This window comes from Scyliorhinus torazame, chromosome 18, assembly GCF_047496885.1.
Source record: "Scyliorhinus torazame isolate Kashiwa2021f chromosome 18, sScyTor2.1, whole genome shotgun sequence".
In the NCBI taxonomy this organism is placed as follows: domain Eukaryota; kingdom Metazoa; phylum Chordata; class Chondrichthyes; order Carcharhiniformes; family Scyliorhinidae; genus Scyliorhinus; species Scyliorhinus torazame.
The window spans coordinates 68231819-68244205 of NC_092724.1; the positions used below are offsets into that span (position 1 = coordinate 68231819).

At 45.7% G+C, this 12387-nt stretch overlaps 1 protein-coding gene across 1 annotated transcript in view; it reads right to left on the reverse strand.

Annotated features, from left to right (window-relative positions):
• Positions 1-12387, reverse strand: part of LOC140395273 (calreticulin-like) — a 220808-nt gene that overhangs the window by 33070 nt on the left and 175351 nt on the right. The window contains exon 12 of the mRNA XM_072482842.1: positions 4520-4599. Within this exon, the coding sequence (XP_072338943.1) occupies positions 4520-4599 (80 nt within the window). The remainder of the gene's footprint in view (positions 1-4519; positions 4600-12387) is intronic.

Genomic DNA, 12387 nt, shown 5'->3' on the forward strand with positions numbered 1-12387 from the left:
TTGTTTCATATTTGCCTGACTGAAACTTTCACTTTGCTGCCAGAGTGAGCACCTTACATACATGAGGACAGTCAGATGAATAGCTTCGGTGACTGCAGATTTAGACAGAGAAGGCGGTCTAAACAGCGAACCATTGGAGTGTGTCTCATGCTAGCTCCAAAGTAGCATTGGAAAAGTTTGGGAACATTTCACCTACCTCCTTGGAACTAAAAGGAGCGAAGGTGGATGTGACAAAAAACAAAACAAAATCTACTACGACATTTTGCCAAAAAAAACTAAAATGGCGAGGAAGAAAGTAACACACACACACAATGAAGCTTTTAGGATGGTTGCTGCGCTTCAACAAAAAGTTACGATGGCAAGAATATGGATCAAGAAAAGGTGTTTATTTTCCGTAGAAGTAATTGAAAATCAGCAGCTATTTTGAAAACTTACAGAACTTCTATTTACGGCAACAATTTTCATAAAAGCCAGATACATGGGGCACATTCAGGAAAAAAACACTGCAAATTGTCAACTAGAAGTGTTGCGAAAATACAAGCATAATACGAAGTCAATGCCATATATACATACTAAAAAAATGTTTTACAAGTCCAAACAAAATGTACTTTATTTGACTTATAGGAACATGAAGTTTGTGCCATTTTAGTCCTGGTTTTAAAGGCCTTCTGTTTATAATTTAAAAACCGAATCTACATTTGGCAATTACCACAAACTAGAGATCCCAACTCTCTCTCACACAGACACATAGTTTCTTTGAGAGGCGTGTTCAATTGTATGCAAGAACTGGCTAAAGAAAAAGACTCGAGACTCTCACATTGGGGGTCTGGTGACAGTGCAACATTTAACCCAACTTGAACTCAGTTGTAACATTCGTTATCAATTTAATTTGCACTAATCTTCAACAAAGCTGTTTTCAAAGAACTCAAGTGACGTTAGCACACAAAGATAAGTGGGGCTAGGTGCTTTGTGAAGCACAAACCTTTATGAGAATTCAGCCAACTTTTCTTCCATGCATTACTGTAAGTCTTTCCTCAGTCTCATCGCACGAAGCATCAACTGCAGGAAGACTGAGTGTAGGCCAATACTATTCTGTAACTGGGCCAGGAAGAGTACCTGTGGTCACTCTATCCTCAATTTCCTTCCCTACTGAAGGGAAAATTGCAAACATTCCTTTGTGGTTCACTTTGGACAGGTTCCTTTCCAATATCTGACAGCCTTCCCAGTGCATCCAATTTACTTTTGCCCCATCAGCCAGACCCACAGCAAAAGAATCCTTTAATATCCTTTGTAACATATTTTAAACCATTGATGACATTTTTATATAAAATGCATTGAAATAATTACTACTTGCTGACTGTGGAAGGTTCTGAGATTTGTCTCCTTCCCTGCCAAAAAACTCCGATTGATGTGGAAATAACTACACTATACTTAAAAGTTAGATTTTACGAACAAAGCAATACAGCGAACATCCTCACTACAATATAGCAGATGCATTTGGGAATATTAAATGACAGCTGTAGATCCTCTCAATCTATGTTACAAAGGAAATATTGGCAATATTTACATTCCCCACCAACATGCAAGCTGGTCTGCAGAACAGCACTCCAACGGCTACAAAGAAATCAAGCCCTTCAACTACCCAATGATCACCCTAAAAGAACAGGAATTTTACCAAACTTCACCTCTTTGCTGTTAACTCCTTTACATTGACTGCCTCAGCTCAAGACATCAAATAAGTTCATGAACCTCTTAGGATCCAAAAACAGTCAGCTTTTCTACTGCCTCTGTCTCTTCTGATCATCTCCTTAGGCTAAGTCTTCACATATCCAAATTACCACACTTTTTCCATGGTTTATTCTCCATATTCCCCTTTTCCACCAGCCCTAAACTTTTGTTCATAAATGCTCGCATCTATTGCCTCAATTATCAAATTCAGCTCCATGATTAGACAATGATCTGTCCCTACCAATATAATTTATAATCACAATTCTCTCTTCATAAAACACTCGGATTACAAAATCCCATTTCCTAGCCTTCCTAAAAATCTAAAACACATGGTAGTTGTGATGGTCCCAACTGCCTATTTATAGCCCTCCAACAAAGCTTCATGGATCATTTTCTGGGTTCACCCTTTGTGCCTGACCAGTTTGCAGTCCCTCTTTAACCACTCAGTATGCTTCTCTCTCCTTGGCTATCCACATTTGCTACAATTGTCTTCACTTGTGCTTGGTACTTGTTGCATCAAAGATGCTACATTGTAGAGTAGGAAGAAGTCTCATCAGCTGTTGCAAACACATGCACAACCGCAATCTAAACACTTCTTTAAAAAAAAAAATTTGAATTGCCCAATTCATTTTCTTGTTGGGTTTTGGGGTGAGACCCACACAGACACAGGGACCCAACACAAACCCGACACGGACAGTGGCCCAGGGCTGAGACCGAACGCGGGTCCTCAGCGCCGTGAGGCAGCAGTGCTAACCACTGCACCACGGTGCCACCCGTCCCAATCTAAACTCTAACAACTTGCTTAGTTGCCAGCTCTCCAACCCGGAAATGCAAAACCATGGCATAATTAACCCAGAGCTCGATTTCAGTGCTCCAAAATGCTTTCCTTGAACCTTCAAAATCATTGCTCATTCCCTTTCGTTTGCTCCAATTCAGCTGCCAAAACCAGAGTCCATGCCTTTATCACCCAAGGCCCTGAAGCTTGACATCTCCATTGCACGACTTGCAAACTTTACTTCTTCCACACCCATGAACAACTCATTCTGAATTCCATGGCCCACATTCTCAGCCACACTTATTCCTTTCTGGTTCAAAGCACCTCCCTGAGGATTAATTTTAAAACTTTTCGCCACCCCTTTAAATGCCAGCCATGGCAATGCCTCTCCCTCTTTATGGAAAATACTCATGCTCAGGGTTTTGCAAACTCTGGGTCATGTTGCGTGGGTGGGTTGTGGGCAGATGTCAGGAGGGTCGGAGTGATTGGTCATGGCAATGTCGATCGCAGTAGAAGCTCCCAATGGCCGCGAGCGGCTTTTAAGAGCGCTGGCCGCGACTTGCAGCAGCAGCATGCTTCTGAATAGTAGGGATCAGGGGTTTGCATGGATCCCTCCCGGCCTGAGGCCCACTGTGAACGCCAGGACAAGATCACAAAACTGATGGGGGAATACCTGCTGAAAGGGTACAGAATGCTGGCAGACTGTTGACAGGAATGTGGAACAGTCCTTCTTCAAGACAAGAAACAGAAAAACTAATGTGTCGGCTTCAGGAGCTGGATTCTGACGCAGACAAGGTCAACCCGGCTTTGAAGCGGCAAGCGGCTTTGTCTCAAGTGAGGGAGCGACAGCGCGTTTTCAATGTCCACTCTACTCTGGATGTTTCCGCCAATTCCAGGGCTCTGCCTGCCCATTTTCCCAAGTTCCTCTGCCTCCATCGCAGTGGACCCACACTGAATCCGATAGTGCAGTTCAACACCAGGTCTGCAGGAGGCACAGTTCTCTGTTACATTGGCTCCGGCACATCCTCCAAGCTCATGTGGATGTTCTGATATGACAGTCTGGGTGAGCAAATGGGAGCCTAGCTTGCCAATGGGTCATTGAGTGATTAACTACATTTACAAGGCTTCAGTTCATCTGGCCTCGAACAGGACTAGTGGAGTTGTATACAGAGGTCCAGGGCCTCTGGTGAACAACCTAAGAAGAAACTGAATTAGGGAACAAAGCAGTGAAGAGTTGATTTCTTGAGGTATGGTTTTGTTAATTGTGCCAATGCAAATCAGGATGCAAACCCCATGTGTATTATATGCAAGGAAGGACTGGCTAATGGAAGTTTAAAAGCCTCAAAACTTCAAAGGCATTTGAAGATTAAGCACAGCAAGTTCAAGGACAAACCTCTTGATTTTTTAGACGTCCTTTGAAAGTATGGATTGGGGTGATGAAGTAGTCAGAGTGAGTTTCAGTGAATGAGAGAAAAGTGGGCGAAGAACAGGGGAAACAAACAGGGAATTATGGCAGAACTTAAATCATCAGTTTAAGGCCTTAGAAGAAATGTAACATTGAATGGGAAAGCAAGTGAGATTGTGAGGATCAGCTGTCGCTTTAAAGGCAAGCGAAAATTATGCGCTGCAAAGGCCAGCTGGTTGGTAAAGTGGGTCTGGGGGGGATGCTGCACTAGCTCTCACTAGTACTCTCCATTTTTCTGACTTAATTCCCTGTTTGTTTCTCCTCATTGATGACTGTTCTTCACCCACTTTTCTCTCATTCACTGAAACTCACTCTCACTACGTCGTCACCCCAATCCATACTTTCAAAGGACATCTAAAGAGCTTTACCAGCTTGCCTCTTGCCTGTATCCACCACCCAAAAGAATATTAAGATGACCCTTTATAAGGGAAGAAACCTACAGAGGTAATAACGGCTTTATTTGCCTTTGTATACTCAGTCCTAAATTACTAATCTGGGCCATGATGCTACATGCTTCACCATTCAGATCCCAGTACAGTCAAATTACTTACCTTTGTTACCATAACCACTACGAAGTTCTTCTCATCAATTTTGTAATCTTTAAGTTGTGTGTCATCATTGAGGATTTTGCCTGCAACAAACAATCAGCAATGAACTTAGATTTTAATGAATAGATGTTATACAATCAAGACAGACAATTCTCCTTTCCTGCAGAATATCTGCAGGATTTAACTGACCATCTCCAAAGGGTTACACTCAAAATATATGCATATCACAAGTGCAGCTGTGAAGCAAAAGGGAAGTATCAGTTTGTAGTTGTACTGCTGTGCATACATAGAATACAGTAGTTCAAATCTCACCATGGCAAATTAAACAAATAAATAAACCTGATAACTTGAGAGCTGAAATCAGAAAATGACCATGAAAGCTGCAGAATTGTCATAAACCCCCAAACCGGAGACTTCCGGTGACGGCGGGCGGGAGGCGGCCGCACAATGGAGGGCTCCCGTTCAGGAACGGCATTTTCGGGGCTTTAAGCCCGGTCCCAGGGTCCGCGGAGGTGGCAGAAGCAGGGAGAAGGCACGGAGGAGGCACAGTGAAGACACAGGAGGAAAAAAAGAACGAAGAAAAATGTTGAGGGTGAGCAAGAAAACGGCCAGAAAAAAAAAAACAGCTGGAGGTCCGTCGGGGAGTGGAAATGTCATCGCGGGGTCACCAGGAAAAATGGAGGCTGGAGCACACGGGAAGGCCGCACTGCTTACGGCTGAAGAAATAACTACGGTGATGGCTGCGGAATTTGAAAAGCAGTTGGCGCAGATTGCGAAATGCATGGAGACGGTGAGGAAGGAGATGAGGGAGGTTTTGAGTGTGCTGGTGGAGGAGGCGGTTTCCCCGGTGAGGACGGAGGTGGCGAGCGCAGTGGCGGAGGTGCGAGAGCAAGGGGAGGCGCTGAAGGAAGTGGAGGCGACGTTATTGCAGCACGGCGATCAACTTGCCTCGATGGGGAAAGAGATGCGGAAGGTGATGGATACTAACAAGGATCTGCGAGGAAAAATGGAAGACCTGGAAAACAGATCCAGGCGACAGAATTTGAGGATTGTGGGGCTGCCCGAAGGAGTTGAAGGACCGAAGCCGACTGAGTATTTTGCCGCGATGCTGGCAAAACTATTGGGGGAGGGGGAGGATCCCTCCCGATATGAACTGGATCGGGCTCATCGGTCGTGGAGGCTTGTACCAAAGGCGAGTGAGCTGCCAAGGGCAGTGACTCTGTGCTTCCGTAGGTACAGTGTAAAGGAGAAGGTCCTGAGCTGGGCCAAGCAGAAGCGGGTGGTGCAGTAGGCTGGAGCTGGTATATGTGTATACCAGGACTTTACGGTGGAGCTGGCAAGGAGGCGGGCTGCTTTCAACCGGGTGAAGAGGGCACTGTACATTAGCAAGGTGCGGTGCAGCATTGTATATCCAGCAAAGTTGAGGGTGACTTACAAGCTCAGGGACTTTTATTTTGAAACGGCGGAAGCAGCGGAGGAGTTTGCGAAAGCAGGAGGACTGTGGCAGAACTGACAAATTGAGGAATGGCCATGTGCCAATGTAACCTCATGACTGTATTTTCTTCTTTTTTGTATCACTGCGCGCGGGTGTAGAGATTAAAGGAGCCAATGTGGTATATATTTGGACAAGGGAAGGGACGGGACTTTCACTCAAAATGAGAGTACTTTGGGGTGTAGGTGGATATGTGGGGTTTGTGTGCTAAAAGGGGATCTTTGGGCTTTCCTAGGGCCGGGCAAGTGGGAAAGGGAAGAGCCTGGCAGAACAGGGTCCGAGTGGTCTAGCCGGGGTGGAAAGTTGGGGGGAAGGAACCGAGGTTGGGAAGAGGAGTTTTACAAGAGGCAGTGGACGGGAGGAGCTGGAGACCTGGGGGTGGGGGGGGAGCTGTGTAATATTAAGGGTGACCACGGGTAATCCCCGATTCCTTTTTGTCATTTGTTTATGTAGAGGTTTGGGGGTTGGTGGGTAAATGGGATCGTTGTTATTATGGGGACTGACATATCTTGCTGATTATTGTTTATTGTTGATGGATGTAAATGTGGGAGAAAATGTGAAAAAGGAGAATAATAAATAAATAACCCCCCAAACCGATTCACGGATAGCCTTTCATTGAGTGAGTATATAGATTTTTCAAATATGTAGAGATCAGGAACTGAATCAAAGACGGAGCTGTGTGTGGAGTCAGCTAGAGAAATGTAGAACACTTCAATCACTCTGTGATTAATGGTAAGACGAACTGCAAAGTTCAAGCAGAGAGTGCGGAGCAAAGGACAGATCCCAGGACACCAATACAGGGCAAGTGTTATGGTTTATTTCCTTCTGGAAGGCAGTATTGATTCCCGATTCCTTTTGTCAGTTGTTTATGTGAACATGTGGGCGAATGTTTTGGGTTTCGTGGGAGGATGGGATAGTTGTTATCAATATGGGGATTGTCATATTTGTTACTGAATACTGTTTATTGTTGGGGAGTGTAAATTTGGGAGAAAATGTGAAAAAGGAGGAGAATAAAGAAATATTTTTAAAAATAGAAGGCAGTATTGGTTAATATCATGTTATCTGCAGCATCCTCCTTTATCAATATTAGGAATCTACTTGTGCATTTGAACCATAAGCACAACACTTATGCAGTGTCAGAAATCATCTTGGAAATGCAAAATTTGAAATGATCTAACGTGCTTTTCCATAGCAATCAGCTTATTCAGCAGTTTGGACAACAGAATCAATGGCATCTAACTTCTGCAGACAGTGCAAGAACCCAGACAATATCCAGGTGTACAGAAAGCATGCTCTCCTCAATTACTTGACAATTTTGTTCAAATTACAGGAGTGATAGATCAGCGGTCTGTGACAATTGTCCCTCTGCACTGAGCTCTGTGGCTTTGCTATCCAGGGAGAAAAAACGCAAAGGGACTCATATTTCCTGAGCAGAGTTTACTCCTGAGGGAGCAAACAACTTGTCCTCTTTGTCTAGAAAGCATTAAAAAAAGGTCCAAATGCCACAAGTGCTATACACAATAATCAATCATATCTACAGTTCATTATTTGACATGTGTCCATTTAACTCAAGGCTTCCTAAAGTCTATATCCAAGCTTCAACACAAAGTAATGACAGCCTGAGCTCGAGAATTTGCTTACAGCTCTTTATTTGAGGGGGGGGGGGGGGGGGGGATTGTGGCCAGCTCACATCATTACTTACACTAAATGGCCTCACCTAACTTAATTTAAGCAAAAACAACTGCTTGGACCCAGTTGAAGCACCCAAGTCTTTGAATCCCTGTTGATTTGCAACTAGCATGTTTCACACCTTGTACATTTGCAAAACTGGACTGGAGTTTCTTAAAAAAATGACTGGTAAGTTACATAACCTACATGCATTTCACATCACTTGTGAATTCTGCAAGGTGCAAAAAATGAATGAGATTTAATGAACTATGCATTAATGATGATGTAAAGACTCTCACAAATTTACAACTGACATAGGAATTAGGAGCAGAAGTTGGCAATTCAGCCCTTCGAGCCTGTTCCACCATTCAATCAGATCATGGCTGATCTCTTCCTGGTCTTAAATCCACCTCCCTACCTGTTCCCCATGTCCCTTTAACCCGTTTTTAAAAATCAGAAATATATCTAGCTCCTTCTTGAAACCATTGAATGATTCAGACTCCACTGCTCTATGGGGCAGAGTTCCACATATTCATCACCCTCTGCGAGAAATAGTTCCTCCTCGTCTCAGATTTAAATCTTACCACCTCAACCTATATCAGTGACCTCTCATTCTAGATTGCCCCACAAGCGGGAACATTTGGTCTACGTTTAATTTATCAATCCCTCTTACTATTTTATATACCTTGATCAGATCCCCTCTCATTCTTCTGAACTCAAGTGAGTGTAAGCCCAGACGATTCAATCTCTCCTCCCACATCAACCCTTTCATCCCCAAAATCAATCTGGTGAACCTCCTCTGAACTGCCTTCACTGCCACCATATCCTTCCTCAAATAAGGAGTCCAAAACTGGACACATTGCTCCATATGTGGTCTCACCAACACCCTATACAATCTCAACAACACTTCTCTACTTTTATACTCCAGTCCTTTTGCAATCAACGTTAATTTAAACAATTGGCACAGAGGCACATTGTATTTATTCCAATACAATAACAGGGAAACTTAGTTAAGGGAAACAAAATGTAAATACAGTAGGAGAAACTCTTTGGTGGTTTACAGTACATGATATGTACATAACTAGCAGTAGCATATAGGTAAAAGGTAAAGTCGCCATAGTCCCAGATGACCAGAGGCTGCTTTCCCCTTTGAGGGGGAGAGCTGACTAGTGGTTATTTAACCTGAGGATCGCCTCAGGGAAGGGGCAAAGTAGAGAAGGCAGGTCTTCATGAATAACATTGCATATAGATGTGTAAACATCTACACAATTCCCAGGTTTAGGTCAATTAAAGGTTTTAAGAAAAATGGAAGAGGGAAACCTGGGAATTATAGGCCAGTTATAATAATAATCTTTATTGTCACAAGTAGACTTACATTAACACTACAATGAAGTTACTGTGAAAAGCCACGAGTCGCCACATTCCGGCGCCTGTTCGGATACACAGAAGGAGAATTCAGAATGTCCAATTCACTCAACAAGCACATCTTTTGGGACTTGTGGGTGGAAACGGGAGCACCCGGAGGAAACTCACGCAGACACGGGGAGAACATGCAGACTCCGCACAGACAGTGACCCAAGCCTGGAATCGAACCTGGGACCCTGGCGCTGTGAAGCAACAGTGCTAACCACTGTGCTACCGTGCCGCCCCTAACCTAACATTGGTTGTCAGGAAATTACTGACATCGATAATTAAGGAGAAGATGACTGAAATTTTTAAACTGATCAGAAAGAGCCAGCATTTGTAAGGGTAGGTCATTTTTGACAGGCCTGATTGACTTCTTTGAAGGGGTGACCGAAGTACCTTTCTGGGGAATTTCTATGCATCATATTTATAAGAACTTCCAGAAGGGATTTGGTCAAGACCCTCGGCAAAAGCCGTTAGATAAAGTTAAAACACATAGAACCGAGGACAAATTATATACTTGTTGAGCAAGTTAGTTGAGCAGCAGGGGGCCGATCCAACTGGTAGAATGTGCCTACTGGAGTCGCATAAGGAATTGGTTTTTAAAAAAATATATATTTTATTAAATTTTTCAAACAAAAATATTTCCGTTTTTACAACTCAACAAGAGATTATACATTAACTGGTAGATAACATTATTTAAATAATATAGTGAACTTACAACAAAAACTAAAAAGAAAAAACAAATAGCAAAAACACAGAATAGTGCTCCCCCCCCCCCGGGTTGCTGCTGCTGTCATTTCTATCTTTTCATTATCGTTCCGCGAGATAGTCAAGGAACGGTTGCCACTGCCTGGAGAACCCCTGAGCCGATCCTCTCAATGCAAATTTTATACGTTCCAATCTTATGAACCCTGCCATGTCGTTTATCCAGGCCTCCACGCCTGGGGGCTTCGCTTCCTTCCACATGAGTAGAATCCTACGCCGGGCTACTAGGGACGCAAAGGCCAAAATATCGGCCTCTTTCGCCTCCTGCACTCCCGGCTCTTCCGCAACCCCAAATATAGCTAACCCCCAGCCTGGCTTGACCCGGACCTTCACCACCTTTGAAATTACCCTTGCCACGCCCCCCCCAGAACTCATGCAGTGGCGGACACGACCAGAACATGTGTGTGTGGTTCGCCGAGCTTCCCGAGCACCTCCCACACCTGTCATCCACCCCGAAAAACCTGCTCAGTCTTGCTCCCGTCATATGTGCTCTATGTAGAACCTTAAATTGAATCAGGCTAAGCCTGGCACACGAGGACGAGGAATTTACCCTACTTAGGGCATCAGCCCATAGCCCCTCCTCAATCCCTTCTCCCAGCTCTTCTTCCCATTTTCCTTTCAGCTCCTCTATCATCACCTCCCCCTCGTCCCTCATCTCCTGGTATATTTCGGACACTTTGCCCTCTCCAACCCATACCCCAGAAATCACTATCTTGGATCCCCTGCGTCGGGAGCTGCGGAAATTCCCTCACCTGTTGCCTCGCAAATGCCCTCACTTGCATATACCGGAAGGCGTTCCCCGGGGGCAACTTATATTTTTCTTCTAGCGCTCCCAGACTTGCAAACGTCCCGTCTATAAACAGGTCCCTCAGCTTCCTAATTCCTGCTCGTTGCCAACACTGGAATCCCCCATCCATCCTCCCTGGGACAAACCTGTGGTTATTCCTTATCGGGGACCACACCGAGGCAACCGTCACTCCCCGTGTCGCCTCCACTGCCCCCAGATCCTCAAGGTTGCCACCACCACTGGGTGTGTGGTGTACCTTTTCGGGGAGAACGGCAGCGGCGCCGTCACCAGCGCTTTTAGGCTCGTTCCCTTACAGGACGCCATCTCCAGCCTCTTCCACGCTGCTCCCTCTTACTCCCTCATCCACTTACAGACCATCGACACATTGGCGGCCCAGTAGTAGTCGCTCAAACTCGGCAGCGCCAGTCCCCCTCTGTCCCTACTGCGCTGCAGGAGCCCCCTCTTTACTCTCGGGGTCTTTCCTGCCCACACAAGGCTCGTAATGCTCCTGTCTATTTTTTTAAAAAAGGCATTTGTGATCAGAATGGGGAGGCACTGAAACACGAAAAGAAACCTCGGGAGGACCACCATTTTAACTGCCTGCACTTTGCCCGCCAGCGATAGCGGCACCATATCCCACCTCTTAAAGTCCTCCTCCATCTGCTCCACCAGTCGCGTCAGGTTAAGTCTATGCAGGGTTCCCCAGTTCCTGGCCACCTGGATCCCCAGGTATCGGAAGTTCCTTTCCACTCTCCTCAGCGGCATAGCATCTATCCCCCTTCCCTGTTCCCCGGGGTGCATTACAAAAAGCTCGCTCTTCCCCATATTTAGTTTATATCCCGAGAACTCTCCAAACTCCCTAAGTATCTGCATTACTTCTGGCATCCCCTCTACCGGGTCCGCAACGTATAGCAGTAGATCATCCGCGTAGAGCGACACTCGGTGTTCCTCTCCCCCTCTAAGCACCCCCCTCCACTTAGAATCCCTCAGCGCTATGGCCAGTGGTTCAATTGCCAACGGGGACAGGGGACACCCTTGTCTTGTACCCCGATGTAGCCGAAAATACCCCGATCTTTGCCGGTTTGTGACTACGCTTGCCATCGGGGCCCCATATAAGAGTCTGACCCATCTAATAAACCCCTCACCGAACCCAAACCTCTTCAACACCTCCCACATAGATAGTCCCACTCCACCCTATCGAATGCCTTCTCTGCATCCATTGCCGCCACTATCTATGCCTCCCCCTCCGGTGGGGGCGTCATCATCACCCCCAGCAACCTTCGTACATTAACATTCAGTTGTCTCCCCTTTACAAACCCTGTCTGATCGTCATGCACCACCCCTGGGATGCAATCCTCTATCCTTGTCGCCATCACTTTGGCCAGCAGTTTGGCATCTACATTTAGGAGTGAGATAGGCCTGGATGACCCGCATTGCAGCGGGTCTTTATCTCGTTTCAGGATTAGCGATATCGTCGCCTCCGACATAGTCAGGGGTAACATCCCCCTTTCCTTAGCCTCATTAAAGGTTCTCGCCAAAAGCGGGGCCAACAGATCCATATACTTCCTGTAGAATTCCACCGGAAACCCGTCTGGTCCCGGGGCCTTCCCTGCCTGCATGTTCCCAATTCCTTTGATCACCTCATCCACCTCGATTGGCGCCCCCAGACCTGCCACCTCCTGCCCCTTCACCTTCGGGAACCTTAGCTGGTCCAGAAAGTGTAGCATTCCTTCTTTCCCCCCCGGGGGTTGG